The sequence below is a fragment of the Mya arenaria genome, chromosome 10, assembly GCF_026914265.1.
Source record: "Mya arenaria isolate MELC-2E11 chromosome 10, ASM2691426v1".
NCBI lineage: Eukaryota > Metazoa > Mollusca > Bivalvia > Myida > Myidae > Mya > Mya arenaria.
This window is the reverse complement of record NC_069131.1, coordinates 65,076,626-65,101,621: the sequence shown is the minus strand read 5'-3', so window position 1 is coordinate 65,101,621 and position 24,996 is coordinate 65,076,626. Positions and strand designations below refer to the sequence as shown.

Here is a 24,996-nt window from a genome sequence, read left to right as displayed (position 1 = left end):
CAGGAAATTGGCCCCTACTGTGACATCAGTGGAATTAGCAGGAGATGCACAGCAGTGGATTGTCATGCCAAACATTCCTTAAACATTGCAAAAGGACAGTTCTGGCCCCAATTTCTCAAAACTTCTTAAGCGTAACAGGCTTAAGTTGCTTATTTCAATTAGCCAAAATACATACTTCAATTGATCTTTTTTAAATGAAAAATGGTTAATTGTGATAATAGTAACGATAATTCCTATCTCAAGTATTACAACTTTTAAAGAAGTATATAAAACGCAAAATATTGAAAGACAAAAATAGTGGGTTTAGCTTAATCATGTTATAAGGGACTTGAGAAGTTTCGAGAAATTGGGGCCTGAGGCAAGTTAGCTTGCAGGTAGGGACCCCGGTGTGGCCAACCACAGTCTTTTTAAGGCGCTATCTAATGACAAATTATTTTAAAATCCCACAACAAAAGCTGGAGGACAGGGACGTCCTTTATCCTATATCATGTGAAGCAGGGATATAAGCAGCTTAAACAAGTTCATATTCCATATGATGATCTATAAGTGGAAGGAAAAAAACATACAACAGCTTTTTTACTGCATTTTAAAATAATAATAATATATAAAAGGAAATGCTATGCATTTACAAAGCACATTACTGAAGCTTACTCTAAATGTGACATATATTTTTTTTATAATTCATTGTGGAATTCTGGGGTTTGAAAGTAAAAACAAACAAACAAAAAACAACAACATCTTAAGAGTGCATTCATTGAGGCCCGATAAGCTTTTTGTATACAGCCCCAGAAATAGGACACAATGATACAAGGCTATACATGTACATCTATTACGTCTAAAGCCAGCCGAACACAAAAGTTGCACCAACATGACCTCCAATTTTAAGAAGACAACAAATAAAATGAAGCATTAAAACAATATTGATAATAAAATAATAAACGTAAAAATAAAACTAATGACTTTTTTCTTTAAAGACTTTCCTGTTTAAACTGCCAAGAAGAAAACTTGCTAAAATCAAATGAATCAACTTAAAATATCCAAAAATAGGTGTTTGATAAAAAGCTAGATGTGTTAAATGGTTACGATGAGCAATTTTAATCAGATAAAAAACTTCTTTATAAGAAATGAATATGCCAGAGAAACTCCCAACTAAGATTCCTGAATTGGGCAAAAAAAAGAAGAAATTTCATTGTTTTTACTAATATACCTCCAAAATAAATAGGGTAGGTACATGTAGATAGGCATAACTTTTTTTTGAGACCTAGGATTCTGTACCAGACTGACCTACATCAGGGAATATCAATATTGTAGAACATTTTAAATATGAAATGGTTAAATTTTAACGTGTTCACTCAAAAATGCATTTTTTTTTCAGGAATTTAATATGAAAATAAATATCAACACTATGGCAAAAAAAATAGGGTCGTTCGAGAAACAAGCATATTTTTTTCATGTCTTATTCAAAAACAGGATCTTTCCCCCAAGAATTACAAAATACTCAAATACATGTACATAGCGATGATAACAAAAACAAAATCCCAACCAAGGTCCAAGCGAGGTGCACGGCTTCAATGTAGGTTGGTTGGGAAAACATTTTAATTAAACAATTTTTTTTTATTGTACACAAAGTCATTTCAAGGTATTTCCCGCTCTTTTTTAAGCAAATGTCTGTGCAAAGAACAATCTTGACAACTGTACATTAGTTTTAAGTTCAGAGATTTAGGATTATAATACTGAACTTAAGAATCCCTGATATTGATGGTGTTAATACAAATTAGTACATTTTACAAAACATATAAAATACATCACCTATTTAGAGGACGGATATACAATGATTATGTTTTCTTAAATAATGCTCAGCCTCTAAGCAATACTGACATGTTAGATACAGTTTATGCTTTAACAATACTTGACCATCAATACAGAAAATGTGGACAAATAAAGACAACAAATCTGAATGTTTGGTTTAGTGCGACTACGGTAATAGCCGATATCCTGGTTGATTCTGCACAATAGTCATTTAAGATTTGGTTTAGTTCGACTATGGTAATAGCCGATATCCTGGTTGATTCTGCACAATAGTCATTTAAGATTTTCAAGGATTTTTTCCACACAATTTTATACCAATTTTTCAAAAGCATAAGGCTAACTCTTTTTTTAATATCTTAAACCCAAATTTTAACAAATTCAAGAATGCAAATCCAATTTAATATCAGTTCAATGCCTCACAAAAAAACTCTCTAAAGTAAGTCAACTACAAAACACAAGTTAAGAAAACTAAAATCAACTGGCTTCAACATTATAAACCATTTACAAACTATTTACAAGCAAACATGTACTTCATGGTAGATCAACAACATTAGACTATAATGTAGGTTAACATATAGTTTCTTCTTAGCAGCTTCAAACTTGGTAGTCTTCACTCTTATATAGAGGGAAAACGTTTCTTGTCTGAAAAATATAACATAATATATGGATATTTTACTAACAAAATTTCAGAGCAATTATAGTCATAACAAGAGCTGTCACAGAGACAGCGCACTCGGTGCCGCTTTTCGGTGTATGGATTGAAAAGTTTTGGTGAAACATGCATGGATCACTGTTAGATTAGATTTCAATGCAATACATGATGTGCTGAGATATTTACATAAATTGAATTGGAAAATAGTTGAGGTGGTATGCAAACTTTAATGTAAATTCTACGTAAAAAAAGGGGCATAATTCTGTCAAAATGCTTGATACAGTGACCTCCTCCTGTGTACAGGTTGGGGGCATGATGGTGAACAAGCGTGGGAAGTTTCAAAGCCAGATGTCAATGGACTTTGAAAATATTTGAGGTGGTACGCAAACTTTAATATAAGTGGTTACCCCGATGCCGACGCTCGTCTTCGAATAGTCGAGCTAAAAATGTCCTTTGTTAAAGCCCACACAAAAATAGAATGTTAACATTTAAATGGCTACAGTTATGACATGCTGTATGTTGGAACGGTCTGGTTTGTTATACATGTCTTCCAATTCTTGTTTTGAACAATGTTGTACTTGTTCTCTCTACAGGCCTTCCAGCAGCCACTAACATAAAAGTAGGAAAAAAGTAGGAGATTTTCTGACAGAAAAAAAGGAAATACAGTGGAAACTCACTAAACCGGACAAGGTCCGGACCGGGCAAAATTTCCGATTTAGTGAGGATTCCGGTTTAGTGAGGATTTGATGTACGGAGTAAGTTTACTCAAAATATTAACGGAGTTAACCTTTAAAGGGAAGTTGAAAACTGGAATAAAATGAAAACACATAAAGTCTTTAGATAAAACAACCCTCCAAAATGATCACTGAATAACCATTTCTAGTTCTTTATTTTCTGCAACAAACAAATTAATGTTTCAATCAATTTTCTTTTCACAAGTTTGATTATCGCGCGGCAGTCAATCCACAGCGCAATCATCATTACCGATTATCGAGTTAACACAACATCACAGGTGCAATATTTAACGGCGCACCGGCTGTCAAAACAAAGTGACAAAGTGACACGCGATTCGCGAATTCCTTATACACAAAATCATTTTGAACAAAAAATATACGTCTGGTTTTGTGAGGTAATATTACGTTGACAACTAACAAATTTTCTCGATTTTTTGTCCGGTATCCGGAATTCCGAGGTTCCGGTTTTGTAGGGATTATTTTACATTGAAAATAGAGGGGGAAAACCGGGACTCTGAAAAAAAAGTCCGGTATCCCGAGGGTTCCGGTTTTGGGGAGATCCGGTTTAGTGAGTTTCCACTGTAGTAGGAATATTTTTTACAAAAAAGTAGGAAAACAAGGAAAATTTTAGTTAAATATGTAATTATTAATAGCTATTAACTTACCTAGAGGAGATGTTTTTAATGCAAAATCATACCATTCTATATGCCACATTGAATTTTTTAGTGAATGATGTTTGGTCGGTTTCTGTTGCTGAACTGTGTGGGTGAAAAGATGATGCACGTCAAAGTGGAACATGTTGCAACACCTTTCAACAACAGAAACCAGCCAGTTTGACATCTTTTGTTCATTTTCTGCAAATAAAACTAGCACAAAGTTCAAACTTTAATATTTTTGCGGACTTTATTTTCAAAAAAGTAGGAATAGTAGGAGTTTTTTAGAAAAAAAGTAGGAAAAAGTATAAAGCTGTTAAAAAAAGTAGGAAAAGAAGGAACAAGTAGGAATGCTGGAAGGCCTGTCTCTATATATTTGTCCAATAGAGGTGAGGGAAAAGATCTTGACCTTAGACCCAATGACCCCTTAAATCAATAGGGGTCATCTTCTGGTTGGGCCCAGTTTGATGACCAATGGTCGAGGCATTTTTGAGTTATTACTCTGAGAAGCTTTGTCAAGATTATAGCGTTAAAGGTCACTGTGACCTTGACCTTAAACCCAATGACCCCTCAAATCAAATGGGGTCATCTACGGGTCAGGACCAACCTTAATGTTAAGTTTGATGACTATAGGCTGAGGAATTGTCCTGTTATCACTTGGACAAGCTTTGGTCTACCAACGTACGGATGGACCGATGAACCAACTGACCGACATGCAAAGCAATATACTCCCTCTTCTTCGAAGGGGGCACAATAAAAGTCAAATTTCCAGGGGGAGTTGTGATAGCAATGCTATTCAACAGTTCCAAATTAGAGCTCTCCGTTTCTAAGCAACCACCAGATTTTCAAAAGCACTTTAGGTTAAAAACAAGCAAATTCGTTGAATTGATATCCCCCGCCTGATTGGACTAAGTCAAGGAATGGAAATCAATTGTTAATGAAATATATATATATATATATATATATATATATATATGAGTTTGAGTTGATTGCAACTGTTTGAAAAAAAAAAATTGTATATAATGTAACATTTAGAATTGACCAAGAAACCTAGTTTATGACTCCATGTTACCCAGTTCCAAACTAATCTAAGATTTCATCAAGGCAAACATTCTGATCAAGTTTCAAAAAATATAGCCTCTAGAGTGTCCACAAGGTTATTCTAAGATTTGACCCAGTGACCTCATTTTTGACCCCACATGACCTACTAGTTTCAAGCTATTCCAAGATTTCATTGAGGCATTCTGATTAAGTTTCATGGAAATTAGAGCAGATGTATTGCCTCAAGATTTCTGTAAGATATGACCTAGTGACCTAGTTTTTGACCCATATGACACACTTTTAAAACGCAGTCGAAATTTAACCCAAAAGAACATTCTGACCATGTTTGAACTTAAGCAGACCAATCACCACCATAACATAGTTTCAGACAAGATTTTTGAAAGATTTTGGTCTTGTGACCTAATTTTCGATCACATGTGACCCAGTTTCAGATAAGTCCCAAGATTTCATCAAGGAAAACATTCTGATTAAGTTTTATGAATATTTGACCATGTATAATGCCTCTAGTATGTTCCATTTTTTTTCTAAGATTTGACCTACTGACCTAGTTTTTGTCCCCATGTGACCCACTTTTTTATGTTGCCTATATTTCATCAAGGGGTACATCATGACCAATTTTGAACATAACTTGACCAATCATTACCATGATATGGTTCTGGACAAGATTTTTCTAAGATTTGACATAATGACCTAATTTTTGATCATATGTGACCCAGTTGTTTTTACGACCAAGAGTTTATCAAGGAAAATATTCTGATTAAGTTTCATGAATATTTAACCATGTATAATACCTCTAGTGTGTTCCAAAGATTTTTCTAAGATTTGACCAAGTGACCTAGTTTTTGACCCCATGTGACCCACTTTTTTGAGTGATCCATATTTCTTCAAGGGGTACATCATGACCAATTTTGAACATAACTTGATATGGTTCTGGACAAGATTTAACTTGATATGGTTCTGGACAAGATTTTTCTAAGATTTGACCTAGTGACCTAAATTTTGAACATATGGGACCCAGTTTTATTTACGACCAAGAGTTCATCAAGGAAAACATTCTGATTAAGTTTCATGAATATTTGACCATGTGTAATGCCTCTAATATGTTCCAAAGATTTTTCTAAGATTTGACCTAGTGACCTAGTTTTTGGGATAATAAAACAAATAATCAATGATAAAAGTGCAGGAAAGGTTACGCCCCAACTCAAAATATACAAATGATTCTAACAGATTTTCAAAATGTGCTATCAACGAGGCAGGGAATTCTAGAAAGTGCGAAGGGCTCTCTGCTAATGTACTAGTTCAATTAAATTAATTTCAGAGTACATGAAATGTAACTAGACCTGTCACAGGAGTGACGAATACCCCCAAATGCCGCCTGGACACAGGAATGGCAAACCATTCCTTTGAAAAGAGGCCATAACTCCAAGGTTACTGCACATTGCATCTTCTTTTATCATGCATGTATTGTTTTATTTAAATCTGTTGAGTAATTTAGAAGTTACACTGCTGACAAGAAAAACTAGCTGATGCTCTAGCTGATCTCTTCTGGAATAAGACATCTAGAGCATTCATGAGCTTTTCCTCCAACACGATCATCATCAAATTTTACAAGTACATTTTTGGGCTTGAATGCATCCTTATCCACCTGGGAATAAATCCCGGGACTGTTCCTGTAGCCGAATTAACAAGTCCATCTGACAGGTCAATATTTGTAGTAAGCACTACTGTGGCAAATATGCCATACTTAAGTTCTGCTGGTATTCCACTGGCATCTGGTTCAAATGAAGCATGCTGGATTTGTTTTGTTTGTTCATCTTTCCAAGTGTCAATTACTTTTAAGGTAAATATTTGCTCATTTAGTTTTTGAAGGATCTATCGAACTTGACCTGTATCTTCTGATGTTACACCTGTGTACCAAAAAATTTTCAAATCTGTCAAGCCTTTCATGAGTTATCGTCCGGAAACCATTTTTCTATTTTTAGTAACAGTGACCTTGACCTTGGCCCCACCAGCCCCAATATCGAACCTGACCTGTATCTTCTGATGTTACACCTGTTACCAATTTTTTTTAAATCTGTCTAGCCTTTCATGAGTTATCGTCCGGAAACCATGAAAACCGACAGACCGACCGACAAGCTCACTCCTATATACCCCCCTCAAACTTTGTTTGTGGGGGTATAATAACTTTAGTAATCTATAAAAACATATATTGTATTGAAGAGTCAAAGCTGCAAGGGCTAACTTTACCATTAGTAATGATCACTCCTGGGTGACCCTTGGGACACAGAATCCCGGGGGTGAGGCCATCTGACCGCGCCCGATAGCAGTCCCAAACGGTCCCGGGTTACCTGGCTTCAATCCTCGTCCAACGCCTGGGACTGAAATGGTGTAAAATGGACATTTCAATTATTGTTGGATGCATTTAAGTTCATATTAATTTTATATCATAAATGAAGTTGCCATCATAAAATAACGTAATTAAATATTTTTGATTTAACTAAAGTAATTGCTCTTGATGTAACATGATAAATGAAAACAATGACTGTTTTTTCACTTTCAAGGGAATGTTGGCGGGGCACTCCGATATGGTAAAAATAGCAAATGGCAATATGGGAAAAAAACATAATTCATATAATGTTCAACTTGTTAATTTTAATTTATTTAAGGAAACTTGTTTAATCAATTATGTACTGATACACCACTCATATTACATGTATATCCTGTATGTTTCATCATGTGACATAAGGCCCTCGCTTGGAAACCACCATTTGTAAAATAATTGGTTTTTGCACTTAAACAAACTATAAAAATAACTCTTTTCCACAAAATATCTTCTTTGGACCAAAATTCCAGAGAGGACCAAAAGTCTAGAGAAGAGACACATTAAAGTTCTGCAGTGATTGTGCAGACAGCAATAAAAGGGCACAATATACTAATTTATATACATGTAGGTTACACTCTGTATGATGCATGTTCTAATTTTGATAATAACTGCCTCAATTTTATATCAAGACTTGTTTATTTGATAGAAATGGTAAGTGCAACACTGTTTATGCCCACTAGCAGGACCTCAAGCGACATCTCAAAAAGCACAGGCATAAGTGCCCCATCCCCCCTCTAACAGGATACAGTCAATTACTGTAACAATACTGATATCAGAAAGGAAGTTTTATTCTAAAGTATGTCCTTTTGCGACTATAGTGATAATTGATATTAACATTACATGTATAAGATATTATGCGTATGTTGACTATATCATTCTTCTTTGTCCTCACACAGTAATTATATTGTTGTTTTGTTTTTTCGAAAATAGTCATTGGTCTATCTACATCAATGTTATCAATACACCATGCATTTGTATTTGTTTTTAAATACAATGTAAATCTGCCTCAGGAAAGGAATTTATATTTAAGGGCTTCCATTAAAGAAAGTTTGGAAGTATATTACTCCCTAGAAATGGGTTAAATCTTCCAAAATTGATCCCTTGGAAGTACAAAAACCATAATTTTGAAGAAAACTTCCAAAGTTGAAAGCTTGAAAGTTTAAAATATCATAACTTTTTATCAGTATTACTTTTATGGTCACAATCAGTCTTGAAGTATCATTTATTTTTATAATCTTAATCTGTGAATTTGGAAATTCAAAGTTGCAAATTATTTGATTTTTAACATGCTACTTGAAATACAATGGAACAAAATGTTGTATTCGGGAGACGTAACTTCCAAATTTCAGTGAAAAACTTCCAATATTGATGGACAGGAAGTTCATACTTCCAGTTTCAAATTCTTAAAAAGTGTCTATAATCCTTGTGTTTAAATCCTATGTCATTTATTTACATGTATTACATGTACCACAAAACCATTTCACAATAAATACGTTTTAACTAATAACTATTTAAAATGCAGTGATCCTAAAGGTATGAAAAGTAGACCACTCACTATTAACGGTGCCATTGGGAGTGACTCCGTTCATGGTCTGGATGCCTCGTCCTCTACCCTGTGCGAGCGCGTATGCGTATGCCGGCTGAACCTGTAATAGAATGCAAGAATGAAATCAGGCAAATATAATAACTTTGCTGTCATTGAATTTAAAAAAGGTTTATGGTTATGATAAAATCACTTCAAAAGTTAAATAATTTAAATATCTCTTAAATAATATGATCTTTGAATTAAAAGAGAATGGGACTTCCATAATGCTTGTAACCATAGTCTATGACGCATATCTCAAGCCAGGGGCTCGCACTTTGAACAGACTTTGCCAAAGCACCCCAAAATAAACTTACATGAAGTGCAAACATAGCACTGAGACCTTATTAACAAAGACCCCAATTTTTAACTGAGCCTCCAGCTGAAAATATTGTGAGGAATGAAGATGAAACTTAAAATTTTGGTAAAGAACCTTCTATTTGTTTAAATTCTGCAGTCATACGGGCTATCACCCTTTTCCCCTTTTCCCCTTAGGTAAGTAAGAGACACAAAATTTCAGAAAAAATGGCTACTATCTAGCTCACCGGAGGTACAGCCTTTGGTTCTGTCGCCATAGCAACCATGGGAGCCGTCCTGGGTAGACGGAGACTGCTGTTTCCTTGTTTGTCCAGACTGCTTGTTTGGGCGTACAGATTCATCTCTGCCCTGTGAAAATTGAAAACAGGTGTAACCCACTGAGCAGCCATTCCAGCAAACTTGCAAACACTTATCTTAAAAGAGTTACAAATATAAGTGCTTATAATCTTGCTATATCAGATAAAAAAAATTCGCTACCAAAACATTATCCCTGGCTTAGTCTGGATGAACTTCTGAATCACCAAGGTGACAACCAAATTTCAGTTTCCTGTATGCATTTAATAATCATTTCTATATTAAAGATATGCTTCGATATTTAAAATGATTTTCTGGTGAGCCTCAGAAATTCAAAATATAATATACCAGTAAGAAAGCAATTACAAAATACACTTAATCTGAATCATTGATATATGGTACATTACAAATTGGTTGCTTACCGTTTTTGCTCGGAAGTGAGTCGGTTATCATGGAGAACAGTCTTCTGTGCTTTGGTCATCCTGAAATAAAATAACTAGAGATTGCTTTTTTGAAAAAGCGCATGTCTCCCCCATTGTGTGGTCGTAGGTGAGAAATAATCAATGATGGATCCCAAAATCAATAGGGGCCATCAACTAGTCATGACTAACTGGCATACCAAGTATGAAGTTCCTGGGTGTAAACGTTCTTGAGTTATTGAGCAGAAACCGGTTCTTCACCTCAAGGTCAGTGACCTTGACCTTTGACCAACTGATTGCAAAATCAACTAGACATCATGACCAACCTCACTTCAAAGTTTGGTGAATCTAGATCAAAGCATTCTCCTGATATTGCACGGAAATATTTTTTTACATTAGAGGTCACAGCGACGTTGACCTTTGACCTTGTGACCCCCCAAAATATAGAAGTTTTCTAAACCTCATGATCAACCTCCCTACCAAGTTTGGTGAACCTAGGTCAAACCATTCTCAAGATATTGAGCGGAAATGTTTTTTACATTGGGGGTCGCCGCGACCTTGACCTTTGACCTAGTGACCTTAAAACAATAGGGATCTTCTACACCTCATGACCAACCTCCCTACCAAGTTTGGTGAACCTAGGTCAAACCGTTCTCAAGATTTTGAGCAGAAATGTTTTTTATATTGGGGGTCGCCGCGACCTTGACCTTTGACCTAGTGACCCCAAAAACAATAGGGATCCTCTACACCTCACGACCAACCTCCCTACCAAGTTTGGTGAACCTAGGTCAAACCATTCTCAAGATATTGAGCGGAAATGTTTTTTACATTGGGGGTCGCCGCGACCTTGACCTTTGACCTAGTGACCCCAAAAACAATAGGGATCCTCTACACCTCACGACCAACCTCCCTACCAAGTTTGGTGAACCTAGGTCAAACCATTCTCAAGATATTGAGCGGAAATGTTTTTTACATTGGGGGTCGCCGCGACCTTGACCTTTGACCTAGTGACCCCAAAAACAATAGGGATCCTCTACACCTCACGACCAATCTCCCTACCAAGTTTGGTGAACCTAGGTCAAACCATTCTCAAGATATTGAGCGGAAATGTTTTTTACATTGGGGGTCGCCGCGACCTTGACCTTTGACCTAGTGACCCCAAAAACAATAGGGATCTTCTACACCTCATGACCAACCTCCCTACCAAGTTTGGTGAACCTAGGTCAAACCATTGTCAAGATATTGAGCGGAAATGTTTTTTACATTGGGGGTCGCCGCGACCTTGACCTTTGACCTAGTGACCCCAAAAACAATAGGGATCTTCTACACCTCATGACCAACCTCCCTACCAAGTTTGGTGATCCTAGGTCATGCGGTTTTCCAGTTATCGATCGGAAACGAAGTGTGACGTACGGACGGACTGACGGACTGACGGACTACCGGACTACCGGACTGACGGACAGGGCAAAAACAATATGTCTCCCCCAGAGAGGGGGAGACATAATTACAATAAACATCAGGATTTTCTGGCAATTTGGACAAGATTAACCAACACCAATCAACTTGTAAATTTTCATTTTTATTTATTCAATATTAAATTACCAAACAAGCCTATCAGGAAAAACCTAGATCCCAAGATCTGATCCATAAACATACCTACTGTCAAACACAAATTAAAGACAAACAGTCAATGAAATAAGACTTTTAAATGAACAAGCAAGCATTCTTACACTAATGTTTTAGCATATAAAATTGTCTACAAGCCCTGCTAAATAAAATCCTGAATTTGATCAAGCCAAAAAATCTTGTTACCAGTTACCAAGCTGACTTTTTTTTATTTAAACATTTTTTTTTTTTTCAAAAGGAAGAACAGGTTCAATTTGTAGGTTCTGTTTCCATGCAAACAAAAATCCTTACTTAGCAACCCAAATTTTTCTCATTTACAAACTTATTTTTTATATCTCGGGCTTTAAAAAGATAATAACCTTACCCTGTAATATCTTTAAACTTGACTCTTTCGTAGTACATTTCATCATACGCGGGGCCTCGTCTTACCGGGGCTGAGATCTCTGAAACCATTCAACCACAGCTAGATTGTTATGGGTTGTTATGGGTGTAATCAAGATGCATCAGTTACGATATAAAGTCAAACATCTGTGCACTTCGGTACAAAAACAAATTGTTATAAGGGAGTACTGCCCAACTTAATACTAACAATTTACAAGTTTCAGGAACAACCTTTTTTACTTAATTGAAGATACCAGGATCAAGCTTATTGTGTATGTAAACTACAGGCATCTTTAGGTCTTAAAGGAATTTTATTGTTACTAAAATTCTGCATCATATACCATAGACAATAACGTTCACATTACACATACTGACATAGTGGGTAAAAAATGTATGTACCTTGACAATTTTTGGTTCGATTTTGATTGATTTTTTGTTCATAAACGTGACAAGCTAATTTTGTGTCAAAACTAGAGCTATCACTGAAGGTGATTAATACCCCCGAACGCCACCTCTCATTATGATTTATCATTGAATGAAGTTTTATGCTATTCCAACTAGTAGTTTTCAAGTTACTGTCCGGACAAAAGTTTGACAAAAAAAAAACACAGAAAAAGGCAATAACTCTGTAATTTGTTAAAAATGTGTATTGATTCATATACACTGAACTCCTTCTTATTGTGCTGTAACATTGTATAAAGTTTTATTACATTCCAACCGGTAGTTTTCAAGTTATGCTCTGGATAAGAAAAAAGTAACAAAGGGCAATATCTCTGTAATTGGCTGGAATAGAATTGCGGTTCCTGTACTCTACACTTCCTCTCGTTATGATCTATCACTGTATGAAGATTTATAAAATTCCATCCAATAGTTTTCAAGTTATGCTCTGGACAAGAAAAAAGTAACAAAGGGCAGTAACTCTGTAATTAGCTGAAATAGATTTGGAGTTCCTGTACACTACACTTCCTCTCATTATGATCTATCACTGTATGAAGATTTATAAAATTCCATCCAATAGTTTTCAAGTTATGCTCCGGACAAGAAAAAAGTAACAAAGGGCAATATCTCTGTAATTGGCTGAAATAGAATTCCGGTTCCTGTACACTACACTTCCTCTCATTATGATCTATCACTGTATGAAGTATGATTAAATTCCATCCAATAGTTTTCAAGTTATGCTCCGGACAAAAAAAAAGTAACAAAGGGCAGTAACTCTGCAATTAGCTGAAATACAATTGCTGTTCCTGTACACTGCACTCCCTCTCATTATGATCTATCACTTTATGAAGTTTTATTAAATTCCATCCAATAGTTTTCAAGTTATGCTCCGGGCAAGAAAAAAGTAACAAAGGGCAGTAACTCTGCAATTAGCTGAAATACAATTGCTGTTCCTGTACACTGCACTCCCACTCATTATGATCTATCACTGTATGAAGTTTTATTAAATTCCATCCAATAGTTTTCAATTTATGCCCCGGACAAGAAAAAAGTAACAAAGGGCAGTAACTCTGTAATAAGCTGAAATAGAATTGCAGTTCCTGTACACTGCACTCCCTCTCATAATGATCTATCACTGTATGAAGTTTTATTAAATTCCATCTAAAAGTTTTCAAGTTATGCTCTGGACAAGAAAAAAGTAACAAAGGGCAGTAACTTTGTAATTAGCTGAAATAGAATTGCGGTTCCTGTACACTGCACTCCCTCTCATTATGATCTTTCACTGTATGAAGTTTTATTAAATTCCATCCAATAGTTTTCAAGTTATGCTCCGGACAAGAAAAAAGTAACAAAGGGCAGTAACTCTGTAGTTAGCTGAAATAGAATTGCGGTTCCTGTACACTGCACTCCCTCTCATTATGATCTATCACAGTATGAAGTTTTATTAAATTCCATCCAAAAGTTTTCAAGTTATGCTCCGGACAAGAAAAAAGTAACAAAGGACAGTAACTCTGTAATTAGCTGAAATAGAATTGCGGTTCCTGTACACTGCACTCCCTCTCATTATGATCTATCACTGTATGAAGTATGATTAAATTCCATCCAATAGTTTTCAAGTTAAGCTCCGGACAAGAAAAAAGTAACAAAGGGCAGTAACTCTGCAATTAGCTGAAATAGGTTTGGAGTTCCTGTACACTGCACTCCCTCTCATTATGATCTATCACTGTATAAAGTTTTATTAAATTCCATCCAATAGTTTTCAAGTTATGCTCCGGACAAGAAAAAAGTAACAAAGGGCAGTAACTCTGTAATTAGCTGAAAGAGAATTGCGGTTCCTGTACACTGCACTCCCTCTCATTATGATCTATCACAGTATGAAGTTATATTAAATTCCATCTAAAAGTTTTCAAGTTATGCCCCGGACAAGAAAAAAGTAACAAAGGGCAGTAACTCTGTAATTAGCTGAAATAGAATTGTGGTTTCTGTACACTGCACTCCCTCTCATTATGATCTATCACTGTATGAAGTTTTATTAAATTCCATCCAATAGTTATCAAGTTATGCTCCGGACAAGAAAAAAGTAACAAAGGGCAGTAACTCTGTAATTAGCTGAAATAGAATTGCAGTTCCTGTACACTGCACTCCCTCTCATTATGATCTTTCACTGTATGAAGTTTTATTAAATTCCATCCAATAGTTTTCAAGTTATGCTCCGGACAAGAAAAAAGTAACAAAGGGCAGTAACTCTGTAATTAGGTGAAATAGAATTGCAGTTCCTGTACACTGCACTCCCTCTCATTATGATTTATCACTTTATGAAGTTTTATTAAATTCCATCCAATAGTTTTCAAGTTATGTTCCGGACAAGAAAAAAATAACAAAGAGCAGTAACTCTGTAATAAGCCGAAATAGAGTGATGGTTCTTGTGCACTGCACTTCCTCTCATTGTGCTTTACCATTGTATGAAGTTTTAATAAATTCCATCTGGTAGTTTGCAAGTTAATGTCTGGAAAAAAAATTGACAGCAAAAAACCCCAAATAAATGGCAATAACTCAGTAATAAGCTGAAGTAGAGCACAGGGTGACTCCAATATACCCCCTTCAAACTTTGTTTGTCAGGGGTATAATTAGGAAATGTATAAAGATCTCAAATGCTGAATTTCGGCCCCAAATTCACTAGAAAGAAAGTCCCGTCAAGTTCTGAAAAGGCTTGAAACTGGCCTACCTTCGTCCCAATCCTCCTGATTCAGTATCTCTAAGTTCTTGTAGGCCGGGGTGTCAGTGCATCCCTTCAGTTGATTTTCTTCTCTTTTGTTTGCTGAAGAAAAATAATAATGTATTTTTAAGTTTTATTCCAAAAATCGACCCCTTGAAAGTAAAAAATCTTCCAATTAGTGTTGGGAATCGGTTCCAGTTTGACTATCGATAATTGGTTCCACTTATAAAAGTAACAAATTATCATTATTATATTTTTCGCTAATTTGGACCCCACAAGGGTAAATATGCTTTCTTAATGGAAGCCTTTAATCAAATCTGTTGTTTTTTCTACGGGCAGCATTTTCTTACCAGCACCAATTTCTGTTTCCACAATGGCCTTGTCCGGACAGTTGGCAATGTGATGTCTGAACTCTGGTTTAGGGACATGATGCTTGGCATTAAACGGGCATTTCTGGAATTCTGATCCAATGTAATTCTGAAAAAAAATATTATTATCACCCAGTGGTCGAAATTAGCACAAGCCCGCAAGCCCTGCACTGGTAAATGGTCTTCCGGGCTTGCTCAAATTCTGAATATTATATAGCAGGGCTTGTTTAAAAATATGATTCCATGCAATAGTATAAGAATTCGGGCTTGTTCACCCAAAAGTCTAATTTCGATAACTGATCACCCTAAACCTTAAAGTTTACTTTTTAAGTCCGGGGAAAAGTGTCTATAGATATGGTACCGGCATGATTTCAGTGTGTTTTTTCTGCCCTTTTGGGGCCTAAATTCAGCCCAATCCTCCTCCTGCAAAAGCATATATTTTTCCCTAACCAAAGAAGAAAAAACACATTATTTTATATTGTTTTAATTCAAAAAAGAAAAGAAAAAAAAGAAGCTTTGACCTCTACACATTTAGCGAATGTAGAGATAAGTAGTCATTCATGAATAGGTCATCAATTTTGATGAATGAAAGGTTTTGAAAACAAGTTGAACATTATAGTCATCATGTTAGTATTTATACCCTTATTGACTACCGTAAATGACTGGGTATAAGACGATAGGGGGTATTAGACGCAGGGAAAAAAATCTGTGAAAAGTCCGAGGAAAAAACTTTTAATCTATGTTTTTGGTTAAAAGACGCATAGAAAAAATGTCAAAATCGTCCGGCATTTTCTACCACCATGTTTGTTGACAGTGACAATTTTTTTTTTTTCGTGAAAATGGCGATGGTTATCTTTAAAACCATACAACCCAACTGTCGAGAATGAAAAGTTATGTTATGCAAAAAATATTTTGACAGTGCCCAACTTTGCTTTTTTATATGTAAGTTTGATTATTGTTTAATTCAATTTATTATTCAAAATAATATTGAATACCGTAATTCACAAAAGTTCGGACACCATAAATTAATTATTTTTTTCGCTCTCCGAATACATAGAAAATTATCATTTTCACATTTTATTTACATGTTTGTTTAACCTGCCTTTCTTCTTCATGTTTGCTTTTTACCACTTATTAATTTATCCGTAGTAATCAATGGTCATAAACTTATTTATTACGCCTATAAGTGTAAATCCTTCATCAAGTTAATTAAAACACCATTTTATACATGCACTGAACTGAATAAACACATTCTATCGGCTTCAGATCAGAGTCACACTGTGTGACGTCACATAACTTACAGTTATACCCACGAGGATCTCGTGGAGAGCATGGACATTGCTATGCAGGATTAATGTATAACTGTACGATTATTGCTTCATATAGTCTATAAGTGTGGTACAAGTTTGAAAGCTTATTGGCAGATCGTTTTACAAACATGCCATGTCGATGTTTTCTTAATCCCTTGTTTGCCCTTGTTGTTTGTTTAATCCTCAAATAAATATATCACACTTCCGTTTCAACAGGCAATAAATCGTTTAGGATGGGTAGTAACTAATTAAATTGTCACAGTGGTGTATAAGGTTAGGTAATCTAGCCATGCATTGTAAAGATAAAAATCAATAATCTTCGTCTGTGAAACTTGGTAACTATGAAAGTTATGATTGATGTCCTTTGGGTGTCCGAAAATTAGGTACGCAAAATAAATTATTTTGGGAAATAATTATGGGTGTCCAAATATTTAGAGTGTCCGACCTCTTAGGTGAATTACGGTAACTTTAATCGAAAAATATTTTTGTTGAAATTATAAACGTCTTACTATATATCGTAATCCGATCTTCAACTGCCGTTTTAACCCGTATATACTAGATGACGCGAGTAACATCCCTTTCTACATAAATCTAAACTAACTCTCGGCTTGAAATTGACCTCAGAAAAAAAAACTGTTACTGGGTATTATACGCAGGCATTTTTTTGCATCAAAATCTGAGGAAAAAAAAGTGCGTCTAATACCCAGTAAATGGCGTTATTTTTCCCCTATCAAAGGACCCTGCCACCATTCCATTAAAAGTTAAAAAAACTCATTAGATTCAAGCAACATGGCAGTGCTTTTAGTCCAGTCATATTGTGAGAAAATTGTGCACATTGGGTTAAAATCTTGAAACTTGGTATACATGCCGAAAATGTGAATATGATTTAAAAAAGCTCAGGACCCACTTTGGATTCATCCAATATGGCCGCAAAAATCCAAGATGGCCGCCATTACCCTAATTGTGTTAATATATTGTTGCGGTACTGTGGTACTATGTACTGCGACCGCAATTAAGTCATAATTTAGTGATTTTTAATTACTTAAGATGTTGGAAGTGAATCTTTTAAAATTCATACAAATATTCCTCGATAAAAGGTTTTTTGTTGCCATGGCAACAATGATTTCCTTCAAAATGATTAATTTACCGATTTTAAGAGAAAAGAAAACTTTTTTGATGCTTCTTATAAATTCATGTTTGAAAAGTAACATTAATTGAATATGTTGCAGTAGTGCTGCTTTTTTAAACTTAATTTCATGTAAAGAAGACCAAGACATCCAAGATGGCGTTCAAGATGGCCCCCATAAATATCTAATTGAGCATTGTTTTACCAATGCGTGTATGTTAATAGAAAAGGGTGTAATGTTTCAATGTATATTGGTCATGTACATTATGTTTCCTAAATTAACATTCCGAACTGACTACCTCAAAGTCAAGGTCAAGGCCATATCAAGGTCAAAGTACAAAAAATCTACAAAATTTGAATTTCTGTATAACATTCTAGTAATTGATACTAATGCAAATTAATTTGTACTCAATATTTAAAACCGTAATTGAAAATTGAATATTCCTTTACATTTCGTTACTATTTATGAAATCGTTAACATTACTTAGTTAACTACGGGGTTTATGGTTAGGGTAAGGATCGAATCAGAAAACATCAAATATGACACCAAATTAAATATGGCTACCTAATCAAATATTGCCACCAAATCAAATATTGCCATCATATGGAATTGAGTACTAGGCTTTATTATAGCGCTTGGTTTGGTTGGCCCTGCATGGGCTTTATGGTTGCCAAAATGTGTAGCACACAGGTTTATTTGCCTTTGGCTGAGCAAAATGGTCGTCAAAATGTGGTTTGTCCAACACTGAAAAGGTTATTAAGAGCAGCACAAGGGTTTCTGGCTCTAAACGGGCTAAATAATTGCCAATATGTGGAACTACATACTAAGAATGCTTATATACATCTTCACATAAGCTTGTTTAGATTTAAATTGGCTTTACCATTGCCAAAATGTGGACAATAAAGCACTGCGCATGCTTAAACGTTTGTTTGGCACTAAATTGTGTTCATGTTTCCCAATATGATGTTCTTAATCTTAATTAGAGCTCCAGGTGAGTATTTAGAGCTATGATAAAGTTTTATGGTTGCCAAAATTGTTGTATTTGAAACTAGATATGCATATTGAGAGCTGCATATATGTTTGTTTGGGTTTATGGTTGTCAAAATGTCATCTATTTAGTAATTGGAGGGATTAATAAGAGATGCCAATGGTTGTCAAAATGTGGTTAAGCTGGCGCTGATAAGGCTTAAGTCGAGCTGCATGTGCGTTTGTTTAGCTCTAAATGGGATTCATGGATGCCAAAGTTTGGCCTGTTTGGCACTGAGTTGGCTTTGTTAGAATTGCACATGGGTTTGTTTCACTCTGAATGTGCTGTATGGTTGCTAATATATGGTTTATTTGCGGCACTAAGTACAATTTATTATAGCTGAATAGTGGTTTGTTGGACTCTAAATTTACTGTATGGTTACCAAACTGTTTTATTTGACACTGATTAGGTTTATTAAGAGTTGTGCACAAGTGTGCTTGTTTGGATTTAAATGAAGTTTGTTGTTAACTAAACATGGGTTTTGGGATACTGAGTAGTCTTATTTAGAAATGCACATGTGCACTGGGTTAGTTGGCACATATTAAGCTTCATTAGAGCTACACATCAGTTAGTTTGGCTCTAAATTGGCTCCATGGCTCCCAAAAGTGGTATTGTTGGCACTATGTAGCTTTATTGGGACTGCATATGTGTTTGGCTCTAGATGGGCTTCATAGCTACCATATGTAATATGATTGCTACTGATCAGGCTTTAATAGAGCTGTTTGTTTTGGTTTTAATTGGTTTTATGGTAATAAAGAGGTCTATAAGGCATTGAGTAAACTTGCTTAGAGCTGCTTATGTGTGGATTTTATCTCTGTTACTGTAACACGGATTATCATGATACCAAGTAGGCTTTATCAGAAAAACACATGTGTTTGCTGGTTCTGAAATGGGATTATGGTTGACAAAAAGAAGTTATTTGGCACTGATTACGCTTCATTAGAGTTGCACATGGGTTTGATTCGCTCCGAATGGTTGTCAAAATGTAGTCAAAATTTTTTGCTCTGAATGGGCTTCATTGTTGCCTAAATGTGGTCCATTTGGTTAACTAAGGCGGCTACGATTTCTTTACACTAAATTGATCTAAAATGTAAAAAAACAATGCTCTAAAATGTATCAAAATGTATCAAAACAATTGTAAAATCGATAGAGCGCCATAGAGCCATCGTATTGTATTAGTTGCATTATGGACTTTCAAAAGGTGCTTTGGACACACAGTGTACGTAAAGGAGTAAATCTTGGGCTCTTATATGGTTTGAGGTATTCAGTGGACTAATAGAAACACATTTTGCTTTCTAAATACTGATTAGACCTGGGCATAAATATTCTTGTTTTTTTTTGTACTACAATATTAACACATTATGGTGAAAAAGCACTGGATAGACTTGAAAAGTGATATTCTCTGTTGGTGGATTAGCTTATTTGAAACGCAAATAAATATTTGTTAATGCAGCTCATTAAGCAGTGTATGGGCTAATTTAGGGACACATTATGGTTAACGTGACTTGTGTGTTGGGAAAAGAGGTAAACAAAACTCATTTTGATTATTTGGTGTGTGTTTTTATAATGTTTGACATTCAAAAGATTTTGACCTTAAAAGTTTTGAAATGCTTATTTTTACATGTCAAAGTGAAGTACATTATAAAACATCTACCATCTGTGCATGTATATATATTGCATCGAAACAGTGTTACATGATAACCTAGGAAAGAGCACTTTTATGGAGATTGCCTTCGATAGCATTTATTTGGAGAAGTTCTAGTTGCTTGGAGCTTGCGTACTATATAAAAAAAACGTTCATTGAAAGGTAAATTGTGATAGACAAAAATAAATAATTTTATACATTGCCAATTTTGATAGACCCTTGTGTGAGCAAACAAAACTTAATAAACCAAAAGAGACAAAAAAGACAGAAAACCTTGATATTTTTCTGATTTTTTGTAGTGATCTTGACCTGGACATTGAATATGTCAGTTATTTAGGTCATTTTATTTTGATACTAGCTCAATTATCCATAAGACGCTTACATAAATAGCAAGTTTGCAACCACCCTTGGTATGTTTTAATGCTTGAAATGTTGGCTTATCCAAAAAAAATATAAAAATATTGCCAAAATATGACTTTGAAAAGCATATCTATATGGGAAAATTAAATGCTTGGGTATTTTTCATATTCTGACCTTGAAACGATCATTACGTTGGCCTTAAAGTGGTCAATGCTGTATAAAAATTTAGGGTCCATAATGAAAGAAGAAGCCATGTGAATATTTAACTATGACTAATAAAAGAAAATTAACATATTCATACATGATATTTTTACTAAAATTGACATTTTATGGCGGCCATTTCGGATGCCATCTTGGATTTCTCAGCCCGCGCCACGCTTTGAATATTTCGGCCATCACTTGCATACATACACTACAACCGAACATTTTGGTGTATACAATTGCTTGTCTCATACACTTTAAATAATAAATTATTGACCCGACTGTCACTATCATTTCTAGTCATTTTAAATGATTATTATAAGCATGAGATTAAAAAGTTTTTCATTGCTATGGATGTGTTTTAGAATTCTTTTCAACAATACACACTTAAACTGTTTTCACAGAAAAATTAAAGAACATCAAGAAGTTTACAGGTTTGGGTAGATTACATTGGCGGACAAATTTGACTTTTAGGGGAAAATGGTTGCCATGGCAACAAAAAGCTAATTCTGTATGAAATTATTTTTTTGTATTATAAAGTTCTTCCGTAAGATTTAATGAAAAAGTAAATACTACGTAAATTATGTATTTACTGAGGTCATGTCACAATTTATTTACTAATAAAATTCCTCTATACAATATTAAGGGTCATGGCGGCCATCTTGGATTTTGGCAGCCATCTTGGACGAAATTGAGATGGGTCCTGAGCTTTTTTTAACCTGAACTTTCATATGTATCATTCGGCAAAGTTTCATAATTTTAACCCAAAGTAAACAATTTGGTGTAATTTTGTCACGATATGACTGGACTATATAAGCAAAATCAATGGTTTGTTTATTTGTTGCGTAAGTGAGGTGTGTATTTTATTTACAGTTTCTAATTATATTGTATGTTTTCAAATTTTAGACCTAAATCAATGAACGGGATATATATTGACATATTGTCAGTGCAGATGCGAACAAGTTTAAAATAGATTGCAGACACAGTCTAATTCGACCAGTGAAGCTTCTGTTAATGAAACCGTTATAACTGTTCAAAGTGCAAAAGGTAAAACATGTTAGTTTATTTATTTATTTTTTACAACAATGTGAAGACAGTTACATTAACTTATATTTAGTCGATCTCATTGCACACGAGTGTTGTCTTGTGTTATGTGGGAAACTAGAAAAAACCCCGGACAAAACCATGTCTGTCTTTGAGATAACCTTCCAAACTCACATGCACCCATACTGGGAATTGAACCCAAATGGCCTTGGTAAGAACTAAGTGGGCTTATGCACCAGTCAATTGTAACCACAGCCCCACTAGGTCCAGAAGTATACCAGGGTGTGGGGGATATGGACTGTGTTTTTACCTTCCAGGTTGCCCAGCAGTGCCGAGTGCTAGTCATTCTAAAATGCTGTTCAGGCTTTTTTTTTAATGATGGTTAGCTTGGACTATGCCGAGTGCATGCGGTGGTTTAGTTTTCGCGTCAAAAATAGTGAGGAGTGGGCCTTGCCTAGGATGTCTCCGGGATGCGGGGGCATTTAGTGGGGATTCTACCAGCAATTTGTTCCCATAGGAAAAGGATATTTTAGCTGGGATTGGCAAGACCGAAAGTCAAAGTCCCTGCTATTCCTCAGACCTGGGGGCAGTGGTTACAACTGACTGGTGCATAAGTGGACAACCACCAGATATTGATCATAATGATCTTCAAAAACTTCTTACCTTCCTACACCTGACCAAGTGATACTGGAAGCGTTTGGCCCGCACCATGTTGACCCGGTCGACACTCGATCAACTCCTCGGGGTCCGGAACGTGATATTGGGCCATTTCTCAAACTCGGCAAACAATCCAACTCACTACAAGTGATCTAATTACTTCAGGGTGATTTTCTTTATGTTATTATTCCGTTTAACATTAATTTAAAGAAAGCTGAAGCTTAAATCTGTTCTGAAATAAAAACACGAGAAATTTACAGAAAATATTCGGATAATCTATTAAGATTTCGGATAATAAACATGCAACCACAAGTTACATTGAATATTTAATTCTGAAAAGGATTGATAATATCTGAAGGAGAAACAATATTGCTTACGTGTAATGTATCATTAGTTTCCTTTTAATTGTTGACAACGAATTAAAATATAGATACACACGTAATTTCCTTTCTTGCCAGACGCCATCTGGCGGGTAAATTTAGTGAGCTAAAACCAGGGCGATACTATTTCCCGGTCTCTCCTGGTAAAATCCGGTCTCATAATTTCCGGTTCATAACTTATGGCCACACGCAACGGATTGTGTTGTCGATGTTTGTTAAACTAATTTGACAATCTTATTTGCTTTTATATGTAACAAAATAGAATAGAATATATAAACATTATGTCTTTATTTATGCAATTTGTTATAGGTCTTAACTATTTATGCAATTTGTTAAAGGTGTAGAGAAAAATGCGATGGCAATAAAAATGCTCATGTTTTTTTAAAAATAAAGGATTGAGGACGGCTAGAGTATGAAGTAACTTAGAATTGCACCTTTTAAATAATGTTTTGTCAAGTTGGTTTATCAGTTGTTCTTCCTCTTCTGTTTAAAAACAAACAAACAATATATTGTTTAAGCAGTCCAGCTATGAGTGTGAACGTTTCTCTTTGAAGCAATGTGTAAAAATTAATGATGACAATTGAAATGGTTTCCATGTTTGCATATCCGACTCATGTCGGTACAATACGATATGTTAATGAGTAAGACATTATACATTGTTCATAGCATGTAAACAAGTAAATCAATGAATAGAGAAAAAGTACACAAGCTCATTTTCTGGAGCTAATAGTTGCAATGTTATAACATCCGATTATAGTAAGTATGCGTGTGCTAAGACAATAAAGCTACTAGATGAAGAGTGTTTATTTGAAGTTGCGCCATTCTTAAGTAAGAAAAACATTACGTCTCCATTTTTCGTTTATAATTTTTGTGCTATTCGTGCAAATTGAATAAATTCAAATACATTCGTCATTATTACACAACTTTAGCAGAATATATTTTATTTGTCAACTTGAAGTAAATAACAATAAATCTCTAACTGTTTAAGAAATCTGACGCTGATTATTTTTTATTTGGTTATATGTTATTATCGTATTATTTCTTAACTTTATAAGAGCCTTTGCATAGCAATCATTTATTCTAAAAAATTGCCTTTATAATAAACAACCATATTTTTAAGGTATGAACCGAACAGAAGCCGTGCGTGTTTAATAAAACTGGCTAATCCGTGTATCATTTCCTTAACGAGGGACATGCGCTATCTCTGACACGCGTTGTATAATGCATTTACACCTATCATGGTATGACATTATTGTGTATTGTCATAAACCTGTTATGAAGAGTTCATTGACAAAATATAACAAGTATAATAATAAATAAACTACTGAAATATTCGGAACGCTATTTTACAAATGAAATATAACTTACAAGATACAAGCATCTTTATTTAAAGTCGTCATGATCGTTAAAATAGAATTGTCATTACATAGCCAGCAATATGTATTATTTCAAACTCGTCACATTAAAGTTTGACTTTAAAATGGACGTTCCAAATCTTCCTAAAAGTTTTCTAAAGAGATCTTTTGGCGCTAAAAAAATGAATACGGGGCATTCAACTCGCAATGGTTCCAAAGTCACTCGGGGCTTCACTATGAAGAGGTAAACTGTGCTAATTAGTTATTTAACATACATTGTGAGACTGTGCAAGTATGAATATTTAAAGGTAAATAAATACTGCCAACTGGTGTTTATAATAATTTATGATTGCACAATAATTAACATGTCGCTTTTGCTAACAATATTATTTTAACCGAAAAAAGGTTAAGATAAAAACACGAAAATAAAACCTGAACTCACTGGAAATCGAGTC

The 24,996-nt window shown here is 34.9% G+C and overlaps 1 protein-coding gene across 1 annotated transcript; it reads right to left on the bottom strand.

Moving 5' to 3' along the window:
- Positions 1 to 575: 575 nt before the first annotated feature.
- On the bottom strand, positions 576 to 22,866 carry LOC128206504 (uncharacterized). The gene is made up of 9 exons (XM_052909020.1): positions 22,813 to 22,866; positions 15,418 to 15,544; positions 15,077 to 15,169; positions 11,897 to 11,975; positions 9,910 to 9,969; positions 9,421 to 9,541; positions 8,849 to 8,939; positions 7,158 to 7,288; positions 576 to 2,451 (listed from the first exon to the last, which is right to left on the bottom strand). The coding sequence occupies exons 1-8, from the start codon at positions 22,858 to 22,860 to the stop codon at positions 7,170 to 7,172; spliced, it is 738 nt and encodes a 245-aa protein (XP_052764980.1). The 5' UTR covers positions 22,861 to 22,866; the 3' UTR covers positions 576 to 2,451; positions 7,158 to 7,169.
- Between the last annotated feature and the right edge of the window lie 2,130 nt (positions 22,867 to 24,996).